Below are 18780 nucleotides of genomic sequence, written 5' to 3' on the forward strand. Positions count from 1 at the left end.
ATAGTAAAAATTTCCCTCACCTCTACCACCCAGCAATAATCATGTTTGGGTAATGTCCTTTGAGACATATATAGACAGGAAAAATCTAGGATCACTTAAGTTTTGCAACCTGCTTTGGTCATTGAGCAATATGTCTTTGTTAAGCATGGATTCTAGAGTCTTGCATCATTATTATTACGTCAGGGAAGAGAAGTAAGAAAGAATATTTCAAACAAGCAACTTGGGAAACATTGATCCTCATCTTACAACCAAGGTTCAATTAAGTATAGAGCCTTGCCCTCTGGAAATTGATCCCTTTAGCCACTGTTGCTTTTTATTTCCATTTTAATATAAATATTAGTGTAAATCCTTTTTCTACACCAAGTTTTGGAGCTGGGTTGATCTGAGAAAATTTTAACCCTGTCCAAAGTATCCAGATGGGAAAATACAATGCTTTCCCCAACCCAGGCATCAGAATGTGATACGGACCATAGTGCAGGAAGTCTGGAGGAACCGTGCAGGAAGGCAGAGGAGTGTGCTGCCGCCACTATGAACGTGTGCCCTTTGGGCCTGGCTGAGCCCTCCAGCAGGTCCTATCCTGCCTCCACATACTGTGACCAAGAATGTACATACTGGAGCCATATTACTTGAGATTGTGTCCCCACTCTAGGGGCCTGAGCTGCATGAACTTGGCTGAGTTCTTTAATTTCTCTGCAAAATGGTGTTATAAAGTAGTAAATCTTAGGATTTTTCTGGAAATTAAATGGGTCACTTCTTGTAAATGTCCAGAATTCTTGGCACAATATAGGTATTTAAGCCAACATTTCTCACCCAATTCTCTTTTGATATAGGATTTAAGGTATATCATATCTGAAGAGTGAGGGTGGGTATGGTATGGTTAGCAAACATTCTCCTGGAAGGGGGCATGCAAACCTTCACATCAAAAGCAGGAGAAGGCTTTCCCATTGAACCGGGCTTAATTTTCATCCCCTTGAAATTTCCACAGATCAGCACCTAGGCAAGGTGAACACAGTAGAGTAACATTATAAGCATTGTAAGATATGCCACCATTTATTGCACATTCAGTCAACAAAGAACATAGCTGTGAAGCAGGGTCAATATAAGACCCATCAAATCTCTGCTCTCGTGGAATGCAGACATTGACAGTTTACAACTATACATAATAGATATGTAAGAAAACAAATTACATGAATATGTTAGCATTTTCACGTAGATTAACACAATGCTTGCTATGCTGGGTGTGTCTAAAAAATGTGTCCATTTATATAGTTGTTTAATTTTGGAATTTCAATGTTTCCAGATAATAATTCTCAGGGTTTAAAAGTTCAAACATTAAGAATAAGGCATGGCCAATGAAAAATGTCCCTTTCTCTTACCATCTTGTCTCCCTTTCTGCTACAAAATAACCACTTTGTTTTTACTTTGTTGGTCTCTGGAGCTCCTTGGTGGTGCTAAGGATTGAACTGAGGTCTCACATGTGCTAGGAAAGCAAACTACCACTAGGCCTCACACACCCCACTACAATTTTTTTATCTGTATGAGTTCTTTAAAGAGCCCATTTTTTAAATTAAATACTCTGTTTTTACATTTGGTTGTTATCCCTTTACCCCACTCTTCTCCCATCTCCCCTCCCCCCCATTTGCCTTCACAAAGGTGTACTTCCCTACTGATCCCCCTCTCCACCCACATTGCCATGGCATTCCCCTACATTGGGAAAACATGCCCTAAAGAGCTCATTTTTATTTTACCTTATTATTTATGTATTTGCTCACTCACATAGCCCAGGCTGGTTTCGAACTCACAGTGTAGCTGAGAACACCCTTGATTCTCCTCCCTCTGCCTTCAGCTTCAGCAGCTGCTTTCTAAGGACTCTCCCAGTGGACTTAATAATGCAGGGAACCAGAAACTCACAGCTTTAACTTCTGTTACTCTTTAGAAAGTCCCGTCACATAGATCCAATACCTTTCTCTCATTAAAACCATTGAGACATTCTCACCCTGATAAGTTAGTCATTTTTCTTAAAAATGTTACACAGTGATTTTTTTTTTCAATTAAGTTTTCTCAAGCTTTATTTTTAAAAAATAGTTTCCTAACCATGCCTTTTCTTATTCCTCCGGGGATCATAAGGACACATTAGACACTTTGGATTTGTTTATCTAATTAATCCCTGTCTAGCCCTGTCTTTAGCGGGGCAGGTACCGTTTCTGTCTGTCCATAGCCTTCGTAGATGTCTAGGCCTGTCTTCTTTTTCCATTGTTCCATCACTTCAGGGTTGATAGGTTCCCCAGCACTCACACAGTGCTTCAAACTGTTGAACTTATAGCTTCTCCAAAAACAGGGAGTGATTAGGTAGAGAAGGAGAAATGGCAAGACATGGGAATTAGAAATACAGAATAAGCAGTCTGCTCTGATACAGTATAGCACCCAATGCCAGAAACAGACAGCTGGAATGAGAAATAACACTGCAGGCCATATGCAGATCATTTGCATACAAAGTAACACCTGATACCATAAGCAGACCATTCTAATATAAAGTAAGAAGATTGCTGTAATGCCAGCTTTCTTTTTCCTCTTCTTTTCCCTCCCCTGGTTGGGGGGGGGGGTCACTTGTTGCAAAGAAACACCAACTTAAGAGAAGGTACCCCCATTGTCCATCCCCCCATTTGTGTGTGTCTCTCACCACCCCCCCCCCCTCTCACACACACACACCAATGAACACATAGCTCTGGAACTTGCTGTGTAAACTAGGCTAGCTTTGAATTCAATCTTTGCCTCCAAAGTGCTGGGATTAAGTGCACCACTACACACAGCTCAGTAACGGTATTTTAAATAAATAATTAAAAATTATCTTACAACTATGAACTAAAATTCTCTGAAGATGCCCTGTCTCTGGAGGATTTCACAGGCTGAACAGCTACATATCATGAGTGTGGTGAGTTGAAATGTCAATGATGGAGGGCCAAAATTATCTTCGGGACTCTTACTAGTCATTCGTCACTAAACCGTGTATCTAATCTTATCCTTGGTTTATTAGGTAAAATTTTTGAAGAAATATATTGTTAAACTTAGAAGACTACTGGTTTTCACAAACTTTAAAACCAAGACTATTATAAACACTTGAAACCTAAAGAATAAAAATCCCTTCTGGGTTCCCTTGTAGGCTATCAACTGATGCTCTCACCAGTGTATGGGAAAATGCATTGATTTATGCCTTCCTTCTGTTCTGTGACTGGAAAGATTATGTAAACACTTCCACATCTGAATCCATGTCCTTGGCCCACAGTCAATCATATTTGGTTCAGAATAAACTATATCTTACTCTCTTTGGAGCCAGATTTGTGCTCTGCATCAACAGGAGACCAGAAATGCTGAAGTGTGAACACAGCACCAGTATCTTCTTTTCAGAGCAACAATCAGCATTTAAAATGGAACCACAGTAGGCTTACAGCATTCTTTCTTCTGTTTTTTCCAAAGAGTTTGCCAAAAAGAGCTACCTGTCTGCTGTCTCAGCTCACACAATAGCTATCACACAATAGCTACTATTAATTTAATAGATTAAATACCCTCCTCTCTTTTAAACTAGAGCCTTTGCATTCGGAACTCTAGACAGTATCTAATACCCCCCATCCCCACCCCACCCCCTCCAGGTTCACAGGTTTACACAGCAACCATCAACAAAAGGTCAGGAAGAACTCAGAGGAAGAGAAAGAAAACCCTGAACAGTATTGTACCGACAAGTCAGATCTGTGGGTTTTGACAGATAGGTCTTTCATTTTCTAGCTTCCTCTTCCTTTCTCCCTTGACTGAATATCCATTTATGCACACGTCTTACCTGCTTATGTCATTCTGCACAAGCATCCGGTAGGCAGTTGGTGCAGAACAGAAGACGGTGATGGGGAACTTGGAGAGGGTCTGCAGTTGAGAAAGAGCAAACTGTCTCAACTGCAGGGTTAATTAGTCAGAGGCGCAGCACAAAGTAACTGCTTATTTTCATGGAAATGTACACAGATCTTTCCCTGTCTTGGGCTTGGCAGATGTAGACATCTGAAAACTCCTAATCTCTGTTTACTTTAGTTGCCAATCCCATTAGTGGGGTGGCTAATGCTAACATGTTTCTCACCATGAACCCCCTCTATGCTGCCTTACTTGCAAGATGGAAGTTGATTCAAAACGGGGCAAATAGTGTGCAAAAACACAGGCTCCTTGGGTCCATGGAGAAAAAACACTACTCCATGCAGACTTTGCCCAGCCTGTATCTGAAGTATTCCACATCACGTCGGAGGCTATCAAATCCAGCCAGAACCTGGAATACAAATAGCACTGTTGTATAAAGTTGTTGAATTGGTGGGAATCAACATACATATACATGTATGTAAAAATTTAAATATGTAAATTTACAAAAGTGTCTAATTTGTTGGAAAACAAATTTTAAAAGCCAGTCTACAAATCATTGTTTTTGTAGGTTTTATATTATAGCTACAGTTCTGGGAAAATACCTTCCGTTGACAGACAATCCTAAACCAAAACTGCTGTGGGTGTGTCCAATCATCTTAGGAGGTCCAGTTGTCCCACTGGTGAAGTAGATGGCCATCATCTCGTTGTGTTTTGTGTCCACACAGGTGTGGCTGTCACTGGCATATCTGCAAAGGACAATCTAGAGTGTTTTTTTATGAATGACTGATCTCTGAGGGGAATTTTTAAACCCATCTGCTTTGGGCCTCTTCAGCATCTGAATTAGTGACTTGGATTCAGCCCCAAGGTAAAAGCTACCTCTGTGTCCAGCCTTTGACTTGTGAGATGTGAGCAATGGCCTTCAGGATCAAACGTCTGCTAGGACAGCCCTCATCCAAAACTGATCACTGTGGGTGTATAGATTGTCACAGCCCTGAGGACCCATCCAAAGCCCAGAATTCCCAGTGTGTTAGCTGAGAGCTTCAGAGGGAATGCATGGAAAATTCATTTCTTCCTCTGCCCAGTTCTTTATTCGTTCATAAGAGAACTCCTTAATAAGCCTCTTGGACACCACTCTCTACCTTGGGAGATGCTCTGCAGTTACATGTTTATCTTATCCTGGCCAGATCCCGGTCTTACCCGGAAGCTTTCACTACCAACCACTAGTTCTGTAACAATCTCTGATTATTCTTGTTACTTGTTGCTTTTCTTCTCATTGACCTCGCTGCTACTGAGTTTTTTTCATTGTTGCCTTTCTTTGTGGGGCACTGTTACTCACTTCATCATCTCTTTGAGGTTCCCCCAACCTTCTCTGGAGTGCTGAGACACAATTAATTTGGAGTGAAGATTTTCACATTTAGCTGCCACAGCGTCTACTGCTGGGGCCAAAGCATCATCAGTAATAATGCACTTTGCTTTTGAAGATTGTAGTCTATAGAGGATGTCTTTCTGGGTCAGCTGAGTGGTTCCTGGAATTAAAACTGTCCCTAAAGGAATAGAAAAGAAATAACGGGGTTTTGGTGGTGGTGGTGGCGGCGGTGGTTTGTTTGTCTGTTTATATTTTAGAAATCATGTTTAAAAGCAAGGTTAACTTCTATTATGATAGTTAGGATAGTGTAACTAATACATTCACATTCTCTGTGTCTCAGAACGAGTTAATGAGTTAACCGGGGGAGAAATCTATGTCTTGCATTGTTCTAAATATGCCTTTCAAGAGACGTCCAGGTCTGATTATTTTGTATTTGAAGATCACACATAGCACTGGGCTTGGAGGAATTTTGGTTGAAAAATTATATGCAGCACTGGTTGTGTGCTTGAGTGCCAGATATTATTCTGTTTTGTATATCTTAACTCATCCAGTCCCCAACCAAACATGTGGAGGGTGGGCAGATATGCATGGCTTGCCTCCTAGCTTCTTAATGCAAGCAAAGCTGCAGGAACTGGAGCAGCTGGACTCCAGACCTGGACAGATCACCACCCAGCCCAGGGCCTGTGTGAATCGTGTTCTTTTTCCTGAGGTATGTATTTTTTCTGTGGTTCTACTCTTGCCTGTAGTAAATTACGGAGTAAGGTGCAATGTGTTGGTGTCCTGGAGCGAGACGTCCAGAAACCAAATAAACCCTTTATCTCTGTGGTCCTCAGATTCTGTTTCTATAGAGTTGGGATTGTAAAAATATATCCCTTTTAGAATTATTCCAGAATTAAATTAGTGAATAAATATAGTGAGCTTAGAATAAAACTTAATGTGTTTTAGCTATTAGCTCTTTCTTATTTCAAAGAATGAATGGATATTTTGCCTGAATAATAATATATTTTGCTAACATGGAAGGAGGAGAAATCTCGTGAGTTCCCACCCCTAGACAAAGAGTTACAGGGACTTAATAACTGTTGAGAGAGGGAGAATTAGCCTCTTCAGGGATGAACCCCCAAATTGTTACCTAATACAAAGTGGTCAGATCTGAAACTACATTCACAAACAAAAACAGGACAGTCGGCAGGTTGCTTTTTTATGTTTGTACATCTGTCTGTTCACGTATGTAACAGTAATAATAAAAGAAAAGGACGCCATCAACTTGAGGTGTGGAGTAGGAAGCATTGGAGGGAGAGAACATGGTAGGGGGCTGAGGGGAGGAAAGGAAAAGGGAAAGGTAATGTAATTATGTTTTAATTAAAATGTGTGTGATGGCTGTTCTTGGTTAACAACTTGATGTCGTCTGAAATGAACTAAAACCTAAGTGGCGGGGTCCACCTGTGAGGGAGTTTCCTTGACTGAATCATTTAAGGTGGGAAGCCTGGCCCTATATATGAATCTTTTTGAAGTGGGAGGATCCACCTTTTGGTGGCAACCTAGATGAAGGATGTGGAAGAAGAAAGTGCTTGTTTATGGCCCGCTTGCTGTCACTCTGGCAAAGCCTCACTGACATTAGATCCTATACCGAAGACCAGTGGAGACATCCAGCCTCACGGGCTGAACAAATACGAGAATCCTGGACTTCCTGTTGCAAGTTGGGCATTGATGACATAGTCAGACCATAGTCAGACTTGTAAGCCATTCTCACACATCCTCTTAATGTATGAATAGAGAGTCATTCATCAGTTTTGTTTCTCTAGAGAATCTTGATTGATACAATGCAATAAAAACAGATTAAAAATAAAAAATAATTGTTTTGAAAACAAAAATAATGCATAGCCTGGACTGGAGAGAGAAGGCTCAGCGGTGAAGCACTGGCTGCTGTTGGAAAGTACCTCAGTGAGTTCTCAACACCCACATGGCAGCTCACAAGAGCTCCAGTTTCTCTCTCTCTCACACACACACACACAACACACATAATACCACATACACAACACATATATCACATCCACATAACACACATAATACACATACATCATACATAACACAACATACATAACATACACATATGTCACACACACACACCTTTAAGAAGGGAATCTGTCATCTAGCTTTGTTTTTTATCTACTCAGTTACACACTGTGTATTTCTCATACACCTGTCTTCTGAGATACACCACTTTTAGCCTTCAGTCCTTAAGAGATATGTAGACAGTATTTACTTCTGGATGGTTTTTACTCTTCCTGGGTGATACATCAATCAGAATCTCTGAAATCTGTGTGAAAACACAGATGCCGAGGCTGCCTGCCAGAGTTTTAGATTCAGAAGATGTTGGGTGGGGCTAGAGAATTTGTTCCTGACAAAGTCCTTCTCTCCATCCCACAGTCTCCCTTAGAGACTGATGTGTTAGCTCGTCTCTGCCTTCCTTTATCTTATCATCTATGTGTGGAATCCTAAGCCATGTACAAGCAACTGCAGTCCTATTGAGTTAGGACTTCAACTTCAGTGTTCAACTAGCCATTTATTTTTTAAGATGCGTTTTTAGATGCAGGTGTGCATGGGTCTGTGCCCTTGTAAGTCTATGCACATGTGTGTTCAGGTGCCTGCAGAGGCCAGGAGAAGGCATTAGATCATTTGGAGCCAGAGTTCCAGGTATCTGTGAACTGCCTGAAGCAAGCACTGGAGAGAGAAGGCTCAGCGGTGAAGCACTGGCTGCTGTTGGATCCAAAACTCCAGTCATTACAACTGAGCAGCAAGCTTATTAGTTCCAGAGTCATTTCTTCAGCCTCTAGCTGTTTATTCATTAAATGGGGAAGATGACCAGGAAAACAAATTGACTGTGAGCCACAAATACTGACAGCCTTAGACTGTAGGGTCCATGGCTCATTGTCTCCCTCTTGTCCTTAGTTTACTGTCTTTCTTATCGAGAACCCCAGGAATCATGTCAGAATCAGGAAAAATTGCCCCTAACTTATTCTGAGTGGCTTCTCCTAAAGTTCTGCCATCAGGCTCTGCTCAAATGCTAAGGAGACCCAGTGAATTATCAGATGGGTCACCTGGGGTCAGAGCCACTGCATACTAGCCACAGTAAACTGGAATGTTAGCAGAGAAGAATTAAAGAGGTGGCACATAAGAAAGATCCAGACGCCCTCTCTGTCTTCTCTACCCTGGGAGCAGCTCTCCTGCCTTGGCTTCTCACCCCTGAAGATGTATGCAAGCTCCAAGTTCATCTCTACCTGCTCCCTGATCAGGAGCACCTCCCGGCTGCTGAGCCTTCCGCTGTCTGCAGTGGAATTGAAGGGACCACAGATGCCAACAGAGGAGGGCCTCAGCAGCATGGCGGTCTGGTGGCCCCTGACCTTACCTATCCCTAGCTGCAGCTTCCAAACCAGCGCCATTTCAAGGTACATCGACAAAGTTGCCATGTTCACTGGAGCTGGGACTGCTACAGTTGGGGTGGCTGGCTTTGGGGCAGGGATGGGACTGTTTTTGGGAGTGTCATCCTGGCTATGCCAGGAACCCTTCTCTGAAGCAACAACTCTTCTCCTATACAATTCTGGGCTTTGCCCTCTCAGAGGCCATGAGACTCTTTTGCCTAATGGTGGCCTTTCTCGTCCTCTTCGCCATGCGAATCAGCTGTCTCCACTTCCACCGCCCATAGTTCTTCCATGTCGTCTGCCCTGTGTGTTCCTTTTCCTGTACCTCCCCACCAAGTCTGGGGAAACTGCTTGACTCAGGGTTTGACGGAGAGAAGGCAAATAAATACTGTATTAATAAGAAAAGAAAAGAAAGATGCAGACAAAAGAAAGAAAGAAAGAAAGAAAGAAAGAAAGAAAGAAAGAAAGAAAGAAAGAAAGAAAGATGCAGACAAGAGGCACAGTGGCTTTAGGACAGAGGAAGAGGCTTCTGGGTAGGGTCTGCTTACAAAACCCCTGAACTCCTTCTGTACTGTTTTTCCCTCATAAGATTCTCCAGCAGCCATTCAATTGTCTCCCTTTATTGATCTAATATGAATGTATACCGGATCCTACCAGCTAAACAGTGCCTTACGGAGAAAGTGAGTTTAAGTAATATGCATGCAAGCACTCATTTGTGTAAAAAAAAAAAAAAGTATCTGAAAGTTGGCTCTGCTTTTCCAGTGTATAATTTATGTTTATGAGAAATAGAATAATTTAGTGATCCTCTAATGAAAGAGTGGCAACTAAATACTGTGATATATTGTGACATTCAGAACATTAATTCAGTAGATATTTTACTGAATATTTACATATACAGAGGTAAAGCATATTTAAGAGCATATCTAGCGTCATGGGATTTGCAGGTTTTATATATGGGCAAATACTATGCCCAGAAAGTTTAAACAGTAACACACACACACACACACACACACACACACTCAAAATATGATTTTAGGGTGCTGTGGTTGCTTGAATGAAAATTGTAAAAGTAACTTTTATTCACCCAATGTAATTACATAATTGTCATCCTTTAGACTTACTGCCTATCTGCTAACCTAGGCCTTGTCCTGGAAGCTTCTAGCCTCCCTACAATCTAATTTAGGCCCTGTGTCTTGCTGCTAAATAAGCTCAATCCTTCCCAGTTCTTTCTTAACTCTGGCTGGCTGGTTCAACTCAATTGTCCTGGCTCAAACTCCTCTCCAAGCTGACTGATTCAACCTGGCTTCTCTCTCAGCCTAAGTGAATTGCCATGCTTGGCCTCAGACTAACTCTGGCAATCTGTTCTAATCTTCGGGCTCCCTCTCATTCTCTAGCTCGTTCTGTATTCACCTGTGTCTAGCTTGTTCTCTCTACAACCTGTCTCTCTATAACTGACCTGGTAAAACTTCCTCCCCCTCTCTCCCTCTGCTCTGCGCACTCACGTTGCCTCTCTTTCCTCCCTCTTTTGGAGAGAGTTGGACACATCATATTCTGTCAAATTTTTCTCTGATTCATCTCTTTGTCTGCCACTCAATTAGACATCACTTTCATATATGGTGCTTCCTTCACAAAATAACTTTGTCTTCATTGTTTGGGATTAAAGGTGTGCACTACGGGTGTGTCTGTATTTCAGCCAGAGGAATTAATGGTATGGGATAAGGGCTGAGCCACACCACAACTAGAAACAGTTTTTGGTTTTGTTGGGGGTTTTTTTTTTTTGTTGTTGTTTTGTTTTGTTTTTTGTCTTCAGTAAATAACACAATCTTGGAGCTCACACTGTGATCAGATATTCTGCAACAGAGAATGGCCCTAAAGGCCTATATTTATGATATTTGGGTCCCAGTTGGTGGAATATTCAGGAAGGGTTAGGAGGTATGACTTTGTGGAAGGAGTTGGGGCCTTGTTGGAGGCAGTGTCACTGGCGGGGGGGGGGGCACTCTTAGGTTCAGTCTTGCCTGTTTTCTGCTTCCTGTAGATCAGATGTAAGATCTCAGCCACTATTACAGCATCATGCCTGCCTGCTTTCCACCATAATGAAAATGGACTAAGCCTCTGGAATTGTAAGCAAGCCATGAGTTAAATGATGTTTTAAAAAATAAGTTGACTTAGTCATGGTTCCAACAAAAGAAAAGTAACTAAAACAGGCGCTTAAAGAAGATAGTAGCTAGGGGGAGATATCAGGGTAAGGTTGTCTGAGAAGGCAACGTTAAACTGAGGAGTGAGGAAGCTGGAGAGATGGCCTAGAGGTTAAAAGCACTGACTGCTCTTGCAAACGCGCAGGTTCTATTCCCAGTACCCACAATGTGGTTCACAATTGTCTTTAACCAGTTCCCCAGGAATCTGATGACACCCTCTTCTGGCCTCTACAGGAACCAGGCGTACGTATAACATACAGATACACATACAGGGAAAATATTGGAGCATGTCTGCAAGCAGAGTTACTAAATGCTGCCAAACACACTGTTACATAGATACCTGGGCAAACCTGGCTTGTTAAAATGTGACCAGAAGTGTGACCATACTAACCTGTTCGCAGACAGGCAACATTTGCAAGCCACCACTCTGGGATCTTGGGCAGAATCACCATTACTCTATCTCCTCTTTGCAGGGAACAGGCTTCTGTGAGGATGTTGGCCAGTTTCCTGGAGAAAGACCCGAGTTCTTCAAAACTCCATCTCACCTCTTCTCCCTTTCCATCGATCCACCAGAAGGCTGGATTGGAAAGCCTCTTTCCAGCCTGAGGAAAGCAGAGCAGTCATGCACTCCAAGGTTGTCAGATAGTTAATTATAGTTCAGAAGTCAGGACGCATGTGGAGTAAGTGCAGGTCACTCAAAGGTTCCTATCTCTACATGCTGGGAGCCATGTCAGTTCACTGGGACCAGGTCCTTTCTCGTTTATCACGATCCCCCACCCCACAGTTAGAATTCTTATATCCCTTCATCCCATCATGGATGTATGTACACTTCACTTCTTGTAATTTTGACTCTTAGGGTTTTTATTCCTTTTCTGTTTAAAAGTGGGAAAGAACTGAAAAGAATCTATTAATATAACCTAGACCTTCTCAGGCAGCCATGATGGAACCACTGGCATTGTGGGTCAGAGAAGTCCGTGTTTGGGAACTGTTCTATACATTATGGTACTTCAGCAGTACCCCTCTACCTTCAAGTGTCACTCACAACTACTGACTTCCACTGATCACCCCCTCATGGCAGTGAAACTCTATAGCCACTGCTCACTACTCCTGGGGGCTTTGATCACTTGCAGTTGAGACACTGGGGTCTAAGTGGCATTTGCTCCATACCTTTTCCATGTTGGTCCACTGGTCCAGGACATCTTTTGCAAAATTGAAATACTCTGGAATCTCTATTTTGAAGTCCTGTTTCATGGACTCATAGTTGGAAAAGTTCTGAGGGGTCGCTGTTCTGTAATCTTTATACAAGATTCTCATAGGATCAGAAATGGCTAGGCGGTGAAAACACCTAGCACGAAGTAATATCACCATGGTGACGAGAGCTAGCTAGCATCAGTGTTGTTGCTTGTTTTGGCATGTGAGATTTCCATGCAGACTAATCCAGCTAAAAGACAGGTTTAAAAAAAAAAAAGACATGTTTTGGTTTTTGTTTGCAAAGTAGTAAGACCCCAAAGCAGGTAAGATTTATTGTAATTATTCATCACCTTCTTGACATCATTTTCTGGGCCAAATGCTTTATGCTTTGTTATTCACTGTCACTAAATCCTTAGAGAAACCCTGTAAAGCAGGTTCTGTTACTGCCTATGTGTACAGATAGAGAATGTAATAAGAGCCATTGGCTGGATTCAAATCCATATCTCCCCGGGCCCTGCCCGTTCTCCTGACTACCCCAGTGTTGCGTTCCACGTGTATTTCTCAATATTCTGAGACTCTACAGAGGCTTCTGACCTAAATTCATATCAAAACACCACAGATTATCTACAGATGAGAAACTGAGAGTAGCTATTATCAGCTGGGCCTGAAAGCCATGTTTACAGTCTGTCTGGTTTATAGGCTGTGGTTCCCATGCTCCCAACAGGAGCCCACACTACCATCCAGTTCACACTTGGACATATAATAACAGGGCTTCTGAGGGGCTGTCCTCCCAGCCACCTACTCCTCCTTTCTTCAGTGGGAAGTCTTTTGATCACAAAGGCAGTTACTTGGCTGAGGCTATTAAAAATGCAGCTTTAGTTTAGCAGGGACTGTGACCGAGTTTCTGCTCTCTAAGCTTCCCACGATTTTCCTACAGTAAAACATAAGGACTCTCACAATCACTAAACCATAATTTTGACAGTGATTCTAGCTGTGTGGTAGGGCAGCCTGGCTATGTGAGATCATTTCCATAATGATAAAGTGTTCAAACAGGACAAAAATACCTGATAAGCTTTATCTCACATGGATCTGGTGGCTAGGCAGCATGTTGATGAGCGGAATACATTTGAAACCCAGGGGCTCCCAGTGTCCACCTCCTTGTGTGAGTGATCTTGAGCGCTCCAAGATTGTACAGCTTGAGCCTTCTTGTTTTTCACCTGCAAAGAAAGTGAACCTCAAGCAAAGGAAGAAGCAGGCTTTACCCTGTTACATCAGGGTTTGAACTTGGGTCCTTGGACTCTTGTTTGAATGGTTTTCCTTTGGGCCAGCAGGATTCCAGCAGAGCAGTGACTTTATATATCCCATTTATGCATTGCATCACCAGGAAAGATTTTTATGAAAACCTTAATGCCTGGATCATTGGCCAATTAAGTTAGCACTTGAGTAACATAGTGGGCCTATGCAATTTTTAACATTTTACTCGGAATTGTAATGTAACCCAAGTTGAGATCACTCACTCAGAGCCTGGAGTCTGCACCACTTGGGCACCTGTCAGAAGTACATAATCTTTAGGTCCCACTGAAGTTCCCTCAAATTAGTGGATTTAAATCTTTTAACAGATTCTCCATACAAGTTTCTGTGTTCAACTGAGAGAAACACTGGCCTTTAAGATATTGGCTAAGTCCAGTACCTGTTGAGTCAGTCATGGTCACTGTGACCAAATTTGAACAGTGAGCCACTGACTCTCGGTTTCATCTTTTATTGGTACAGAGATTGAGAGAGCCTCTGTCAGAAAGGGGTGTTTACCAAAAGCTGAGCTCAGCAATGCAAAACAGTCCTCATAGCACCTAGCTTTTCAATGGAATGGAATGGGGGTCGGTAAATGGAGGATTTCCTGGGCCATATTGTCTCTATTCTGATACATAAATAAGCAAATGTGCCCAAATTCTTCCAAACACCTCATCATTGACCACTGAAACTTGAATTTCATGTACTTTTCATGTGTTACAGAGTATTGTTCCACTTTTCTTCCCCAACTATTTAAAAATGGGGAAAACCACTGTTAGTTCACAAAGCTGTTAAAAATGGACAGGAGGCTGGATAAGTCATGCCCTATAGTTGTCTGATGGTACAAGCCTGTAAATTCTATGAGGACCAAGTCTTGTCTGTCACACTCAGGCTTCTCTCCCTAGGAGTTATGCCATATTTGACTCATAGTATATGCATTTTTTGATCCAGTTTTCTGAGCTAATTGTAATTAAAACTAACTGAAAAATAATGGTAGCCTTTAACCCCAGAACTTGGGAGGCAGAGGCAGGCAGATTTCTGTGAGTTTGTGTGTGTGTGTGTGTGTGTGTGTGTGTAAATATTTATTGACTGAATAAATGGCTTTTTCAGAAGAGTGAATTTTTAGCTGCAGAGTTATAGTTGACTTAAGAGGTGCCTCTGCTGCCTTGATGAGCTCTGTGACTACCTGCATCCTCCACAGGAGGCTCTGTGACTACCTGCATCCTCCACAGGAGGCTCTGTGACTACCTGCATCCTCCACAGGAGGCTCTGTGACTACCTGCATCCTCCACAGGAGGCTCTGTGACTATCTGCATCCTCCACAGGTTTCTGCTAATAGAAATACAAGTTTAAAATCAGTTCATTGCCAGTGACTCCTCAGCTAAGGTTTGCAACTTTGTGCCCACCTCCCTCCCCCATGCTGGGATTTTTGAACTTGCTCAGACCGTGTACACGATGTGACAAATTGCTGTGAGATCCTATGTGTACCTGTCTGCTGTGTCCAGAAAGCACTGTTTTCTTGTAGATTTTGTGAGGAGTGGGCGGTGGTGGTAAAAATGATCAAAACACATTGTTTGAAATTCTCAAAAATAAAAATGAGGAAGTAAAACAAAAGAAAGCTCAGTTTATTGGCTACAGAGACTTATTTCAATGGTTGATAGTGTGCCACCGGGCACAGGTCAGCGCCAGCATCGTACCTTTCTGTTACTGCAGCATATACTGAGGATCTGTCTGGCTGATGGATTAGAACTGAACTCTCATAAGACAGGACGTTTAAAATACAGGAAAAATAAAGAGGTAATTTCCCAAGGTAAAAGTGTTTTCTAGGTTTAGGTTTGGGAAAGGGCTGCCCAGAACTTTCTTTGACCTAAGAGTTGTGGAGAAAAAAAAAAAAAAAAACAATGACAGAAATTCATGGCTGACAAAGCAGCCGCTCTTTAGAGCAGGAATGTCTCTGAGGCTGTTCCTCCAGGTTTAAGGCCTCAAGGCAACCCATTTGGCTGTGCTCCATCTTCTTAACAGACGTAGGATTGAGTTTCATTCAACTTTGCTCTTCTGCCCCAGTGCAGAAGACTGAAAGTTAGACTGATGGAGGAGGTCAACCCAAAGTTCTCAGAAACCCTTCTTGGTCTTTACTGTTTAGTACAATGTCTTCAAATGGCTCAAAAGACCTAAGAGATATACATTGAAAAATGCACCTTCCTGTCTTGAAGGTTCTGTATTTTGTTGTAATTCTACCTCCCAGGAGCAATCATTGTCCTGGTCTCTCAAATATGACCGCAGACTCTCATTTTCCTCCAGGTGTGTACAGTAGGAAGCCCAAGATTCTCACTCTCCGCACATCCAGTCTGTTTTCAGCAATATGGTTTTGGAGGCCTTTTCATATCACTACATAGACATAAAGCTCTTTATTCAGTCTTTAAAAAACAATGTAGCTGCATTGAATTATCCCAAACAGCTACCACATATTTCATTAATCTCGTTCCCTACTGATGATCACTTGAGTTGCCCCTATTATTTTACAATTTAAATGAAAAATTGAAGCCATTTCTTCTAATACAAATGTTATTTAAAAATAGTTAAGAAGTATACTGCCCCACCTGGGGGTCCATCCCATGTGTAGCCACCAAAGCCAGACACTTGCTGATGCAGGGAAGTGTTGGCTGACGGGAACCTGGTGTAGCTGTCTCCTGAGAAACTCTGTCAAAGCTTTACTGATGCAGGTGAGAATGCTTGCAGCCAAACATTGGACTGAGTACTGGAACCCCAATGGAGGAGTTGGGGGAAGAACTGAAGGTGCTGAAGGGGTTTGCAACCCCATGGGAGGAGCAACATCTACCAACCAGATTCCCCCAAGGCTCCCAGGGACTAAACCACCACACAGAGTACTTGTGGAGACCCATGGCTCCAGCTTCATGTGTAGCAGAGGATGGCCCTGTCTGGCATCAATGGGAGAGGCCATTAGTCCTGTGAAGGCTTGATGTCCCAGCATAGGAGGATGATAGGGCGGTGGGGCTGGAGTAAGAAGGTAGGGGAGCACCCTCATGGAGGCAGGGAGAGGGGATGGAGTGGGAAAGGCTGGGGAGGAGGGAACCAGAAAAGGGGATAATATTTGAAATGTCAATAAGCAAAATAACCAATTTTAAAAAATGAGAAAGTGAAGACTTACCAAAGAAGAAGAAGAAGAAGAAGAAGAAGAAGAAGAAGAAGAAGAAGAAGAAGAAGAAGAAGAAGAAGAAGAAGAAGAAGAAGAAGAAGAAGAAGAAGTATTTCCTGGTTCAAGTGAAACATTTGGTCTGGTTCAGACACATCATTTGTAGGTTCCTATGGTTCATTTATTTATTCAATAAATATTGCTTGAATGTTTAAAATATTGCAGATATAGACAACATATTGGGGGAATAGAGACACGGTCCTCCCTACAATCAGAACTGGCGTATGTAAATGAAGAAAAAAATAAACATGCTGTTACATGAAAAGGAAACTAGGCAGGAAGAAAACAAGGCTCTTTTGGAAAGTCTCTTTAGGGATGCACCATTTTTGCTGAGACATGACAAGTGGCTACACTGTGCTAAGCATTTTGGATTGATTTATTATTCCACATTCCAGAGAAACATACCACCCCCAAACATATGCACGCCCAACTAAACAGAGTTCAGTTAAACATTTTTTAAATTAAAAAATAAAAAAGGAATATCAACATCCTTCATTAAACCCATAATATTTCTTTCTTCCCCACAAGGCTCAATCAGTTCCTGCCTTTACAATGCTCTTATTAAACATCCTCTTCCAGCTCTGTAAAATCCCTTGCAGATGAAAGAAAAGATCACTTCTGCATGGTAAATCTAGACTTTACACCAAGCCACAAAATGTTGCTAAGAAAAATTGTAAGTGTTGCTAAGAAAAAAAAAATGTAGGAAAGGCATCACTGTCTAGATGGATATGCTTTTGAAAGAATTTAAAGTCTCATTTGAAATATGAACTTCAGGTCCACATAGATGGCAGGCAGAGGGATCTTCGATCTTCCCACAGCTCCACAAAGCCCCTCCTCCTGATTAGCCCAAATAATGACGCAGCTTGGCAGATACACAGCCTCAAAGCAAAGTAAAACTCCATGGTTCTCATCCACAAAGAGACCTAGCCTTAACTCACCCTCTCACCCTCAATATACTGTTCTAGAATGCCCCTTGGCCTGGAGAGAAGGGGTAATTTGCATACTTTTGGATACTTAGGAGATGAACCTTCATCTATCTTTGAGCAGGGTACAGTCAAGCAGAGGAGAACAGGAAAACAGTTGGCCCCTATTCGTTTAAATTATTTTTTCCCCAAAACATTTTACCAAGTAAACACATAAACCCAGTATCAACACCCAAATCTCACCCAAAAGCCTAGGCTGCTCTGCCTGCAGTGTTCTGTGGGTGCGCTCTTCTCACAACCTCATCAGAGTTCCCATGGCAGCTGAAAGATTCTGAGAGAAACGCCTCTGCCACCCATGGATTCACAGAGCATTTTCTGGACTTGCTGGGGTTTGTTTGCTAAACATTTATAAAGAAAGCCTGCACAGTTGCAGGAAGTCTTACGCAGGAAAAGAAATCGGATACTCACTAAAGATACAGCTTCCCACACAGCTGGAGCGATAGCAGACCTTCTTGATGGAAGAGAATGCCAATTTCTCACCTCTCACCTTTGATTTGCATTAGAGTTGGTAGTGGATCAAAGTGGAAGGAATTTGACTGCCAGAGAGAGCCAGACTGGCCAGGGGTGCCTTTCCTTGATTGGTGGATACATTAGAGGGAGGAGCATGAATATTTACATAACCCTGGCCTGTCCTTCTTAACCTTCTTAACAGGTAACGATCTGGATATACAGCAAACTTTTAGTAGGCTGGGAAGGCAATGTGTGTTCTCTTAGTAGGAGGGAAAGTGTCCTGAAAAGCAGCCGGAATCTGAGGTCCACGTACATCCCGGCCCTTCAGAGGCTCTAGATCTAAGGTGTCTTGCCTAAGACGCAGGCATGTTCCATCCTTGAGATCCTTGAACTCCCACGACTTGTAACTTTCCCCACGGCCAAATCCTCCTTTGGTGAGCTATCCTATCCCAGGCATTTTCTTCACCTTTTCTAACCTAGCACTTGTCATTTGTTTCCTGCTTTAAATCTTTTCTTTTTCTTTCTTTCTTTCTTTCTTTCTTTCTTTCTTTCTTTCTTTCTTCCTTCCTTCCTTCCTTCCTTCCTTTCTTTCTTTCTTTCTTTTTTAAACTTTTTGCATTCCTAAGCACAGACTTTGAAAATAAGAACTTTGTTTTATTTACGGATGTATCATCGGTGTGCATATTAATTAGTAGCAAATGTTAGCTATCCAATAAATGTTTCCTGGGATATGTGAATAGATGGCTCATCCGATTGTATATGATAAAAGTTCAACTCAGAG

The 18780-nt window shown here is 42.2% G+C and overlaps 2 protein-coding genes across 3 annotated transcripts in view; one reads left to right on the top strand and one right to left on the bottom strand.

Moving 5' to 3' along the window:
• ACSM3 (acyl-CoA synthetase medium chain family member 3) overlaps positions 1-18074 on the bottom strand; it is a 29400-nt gene extending 11326 nt beyond the window's left edge. Inside the window, exons 1-10 of one of the 2 annotated variants that reach the window (XM_080912410.1) lie at positions 17958-18074; positions 13130-13282; positions 12042-12315; positions 11266-11476; positions 5231-5438; positions 4497-4640; positions 4147-4303; positions 3833-3912; positions 2200-2323; positions 913-993 (exon numbers count right to left, since the gene is read on the bottom strand). In XM_080912410.1, coding sequence (XP_080768536.1) covers positions 913-993; positions 2200-2323; positions 3833-3912; positions 4147-4303; positions 4497-4640; positions 5231-5438; positions 11266-11476; positions 12042-12242 — 1206 coding nt within the window. In that variant the 5' untranslated portion in view covers positions 12243-12315; positions 13130-13282; positions 17958-18074. Of the gene's footprint in view, positions 1-912; positions 994-2199; positions 2324-3832; positions 3913-4146; positions 4304-4496; positions 4641-5230; positions 5439-11265; positions 11477-12041; positions 12316-13129; positions 13283-17732; positions 17782-17957 lie in introns of those variants that run through there. The other variant, XM_080912411.1, reaches the window with a different exon arrangement.
• On the top strand, positions 8510-8963 carry LOC308416953 (ATP synthase F(0) complex subunit C2, mitochondrial-like; the record flags this gene model as incomplete). Its single annotated transcript, XM_080912058.1, is given in 3 exon segments — positions 8510-8777; positions 8780-8803; positions 8806-8963. Coding segments are annotated over 3 exon segments (450 nt in total).
• Positions 18075-18780: the final 706 nt, after the last annotated feature.

The sequence above is a fragment of the Micromys minutus genome (genome assembly GCF_963924665.1).
Source record: "Micromys minutus genome assembly, chromosome: 2".
Taxonomy (NCBI): Eukaryota; Metazoa; Chordata; class Mammalia; order Rodentia; family Muridae; genus Micromys; species Micromys minutus.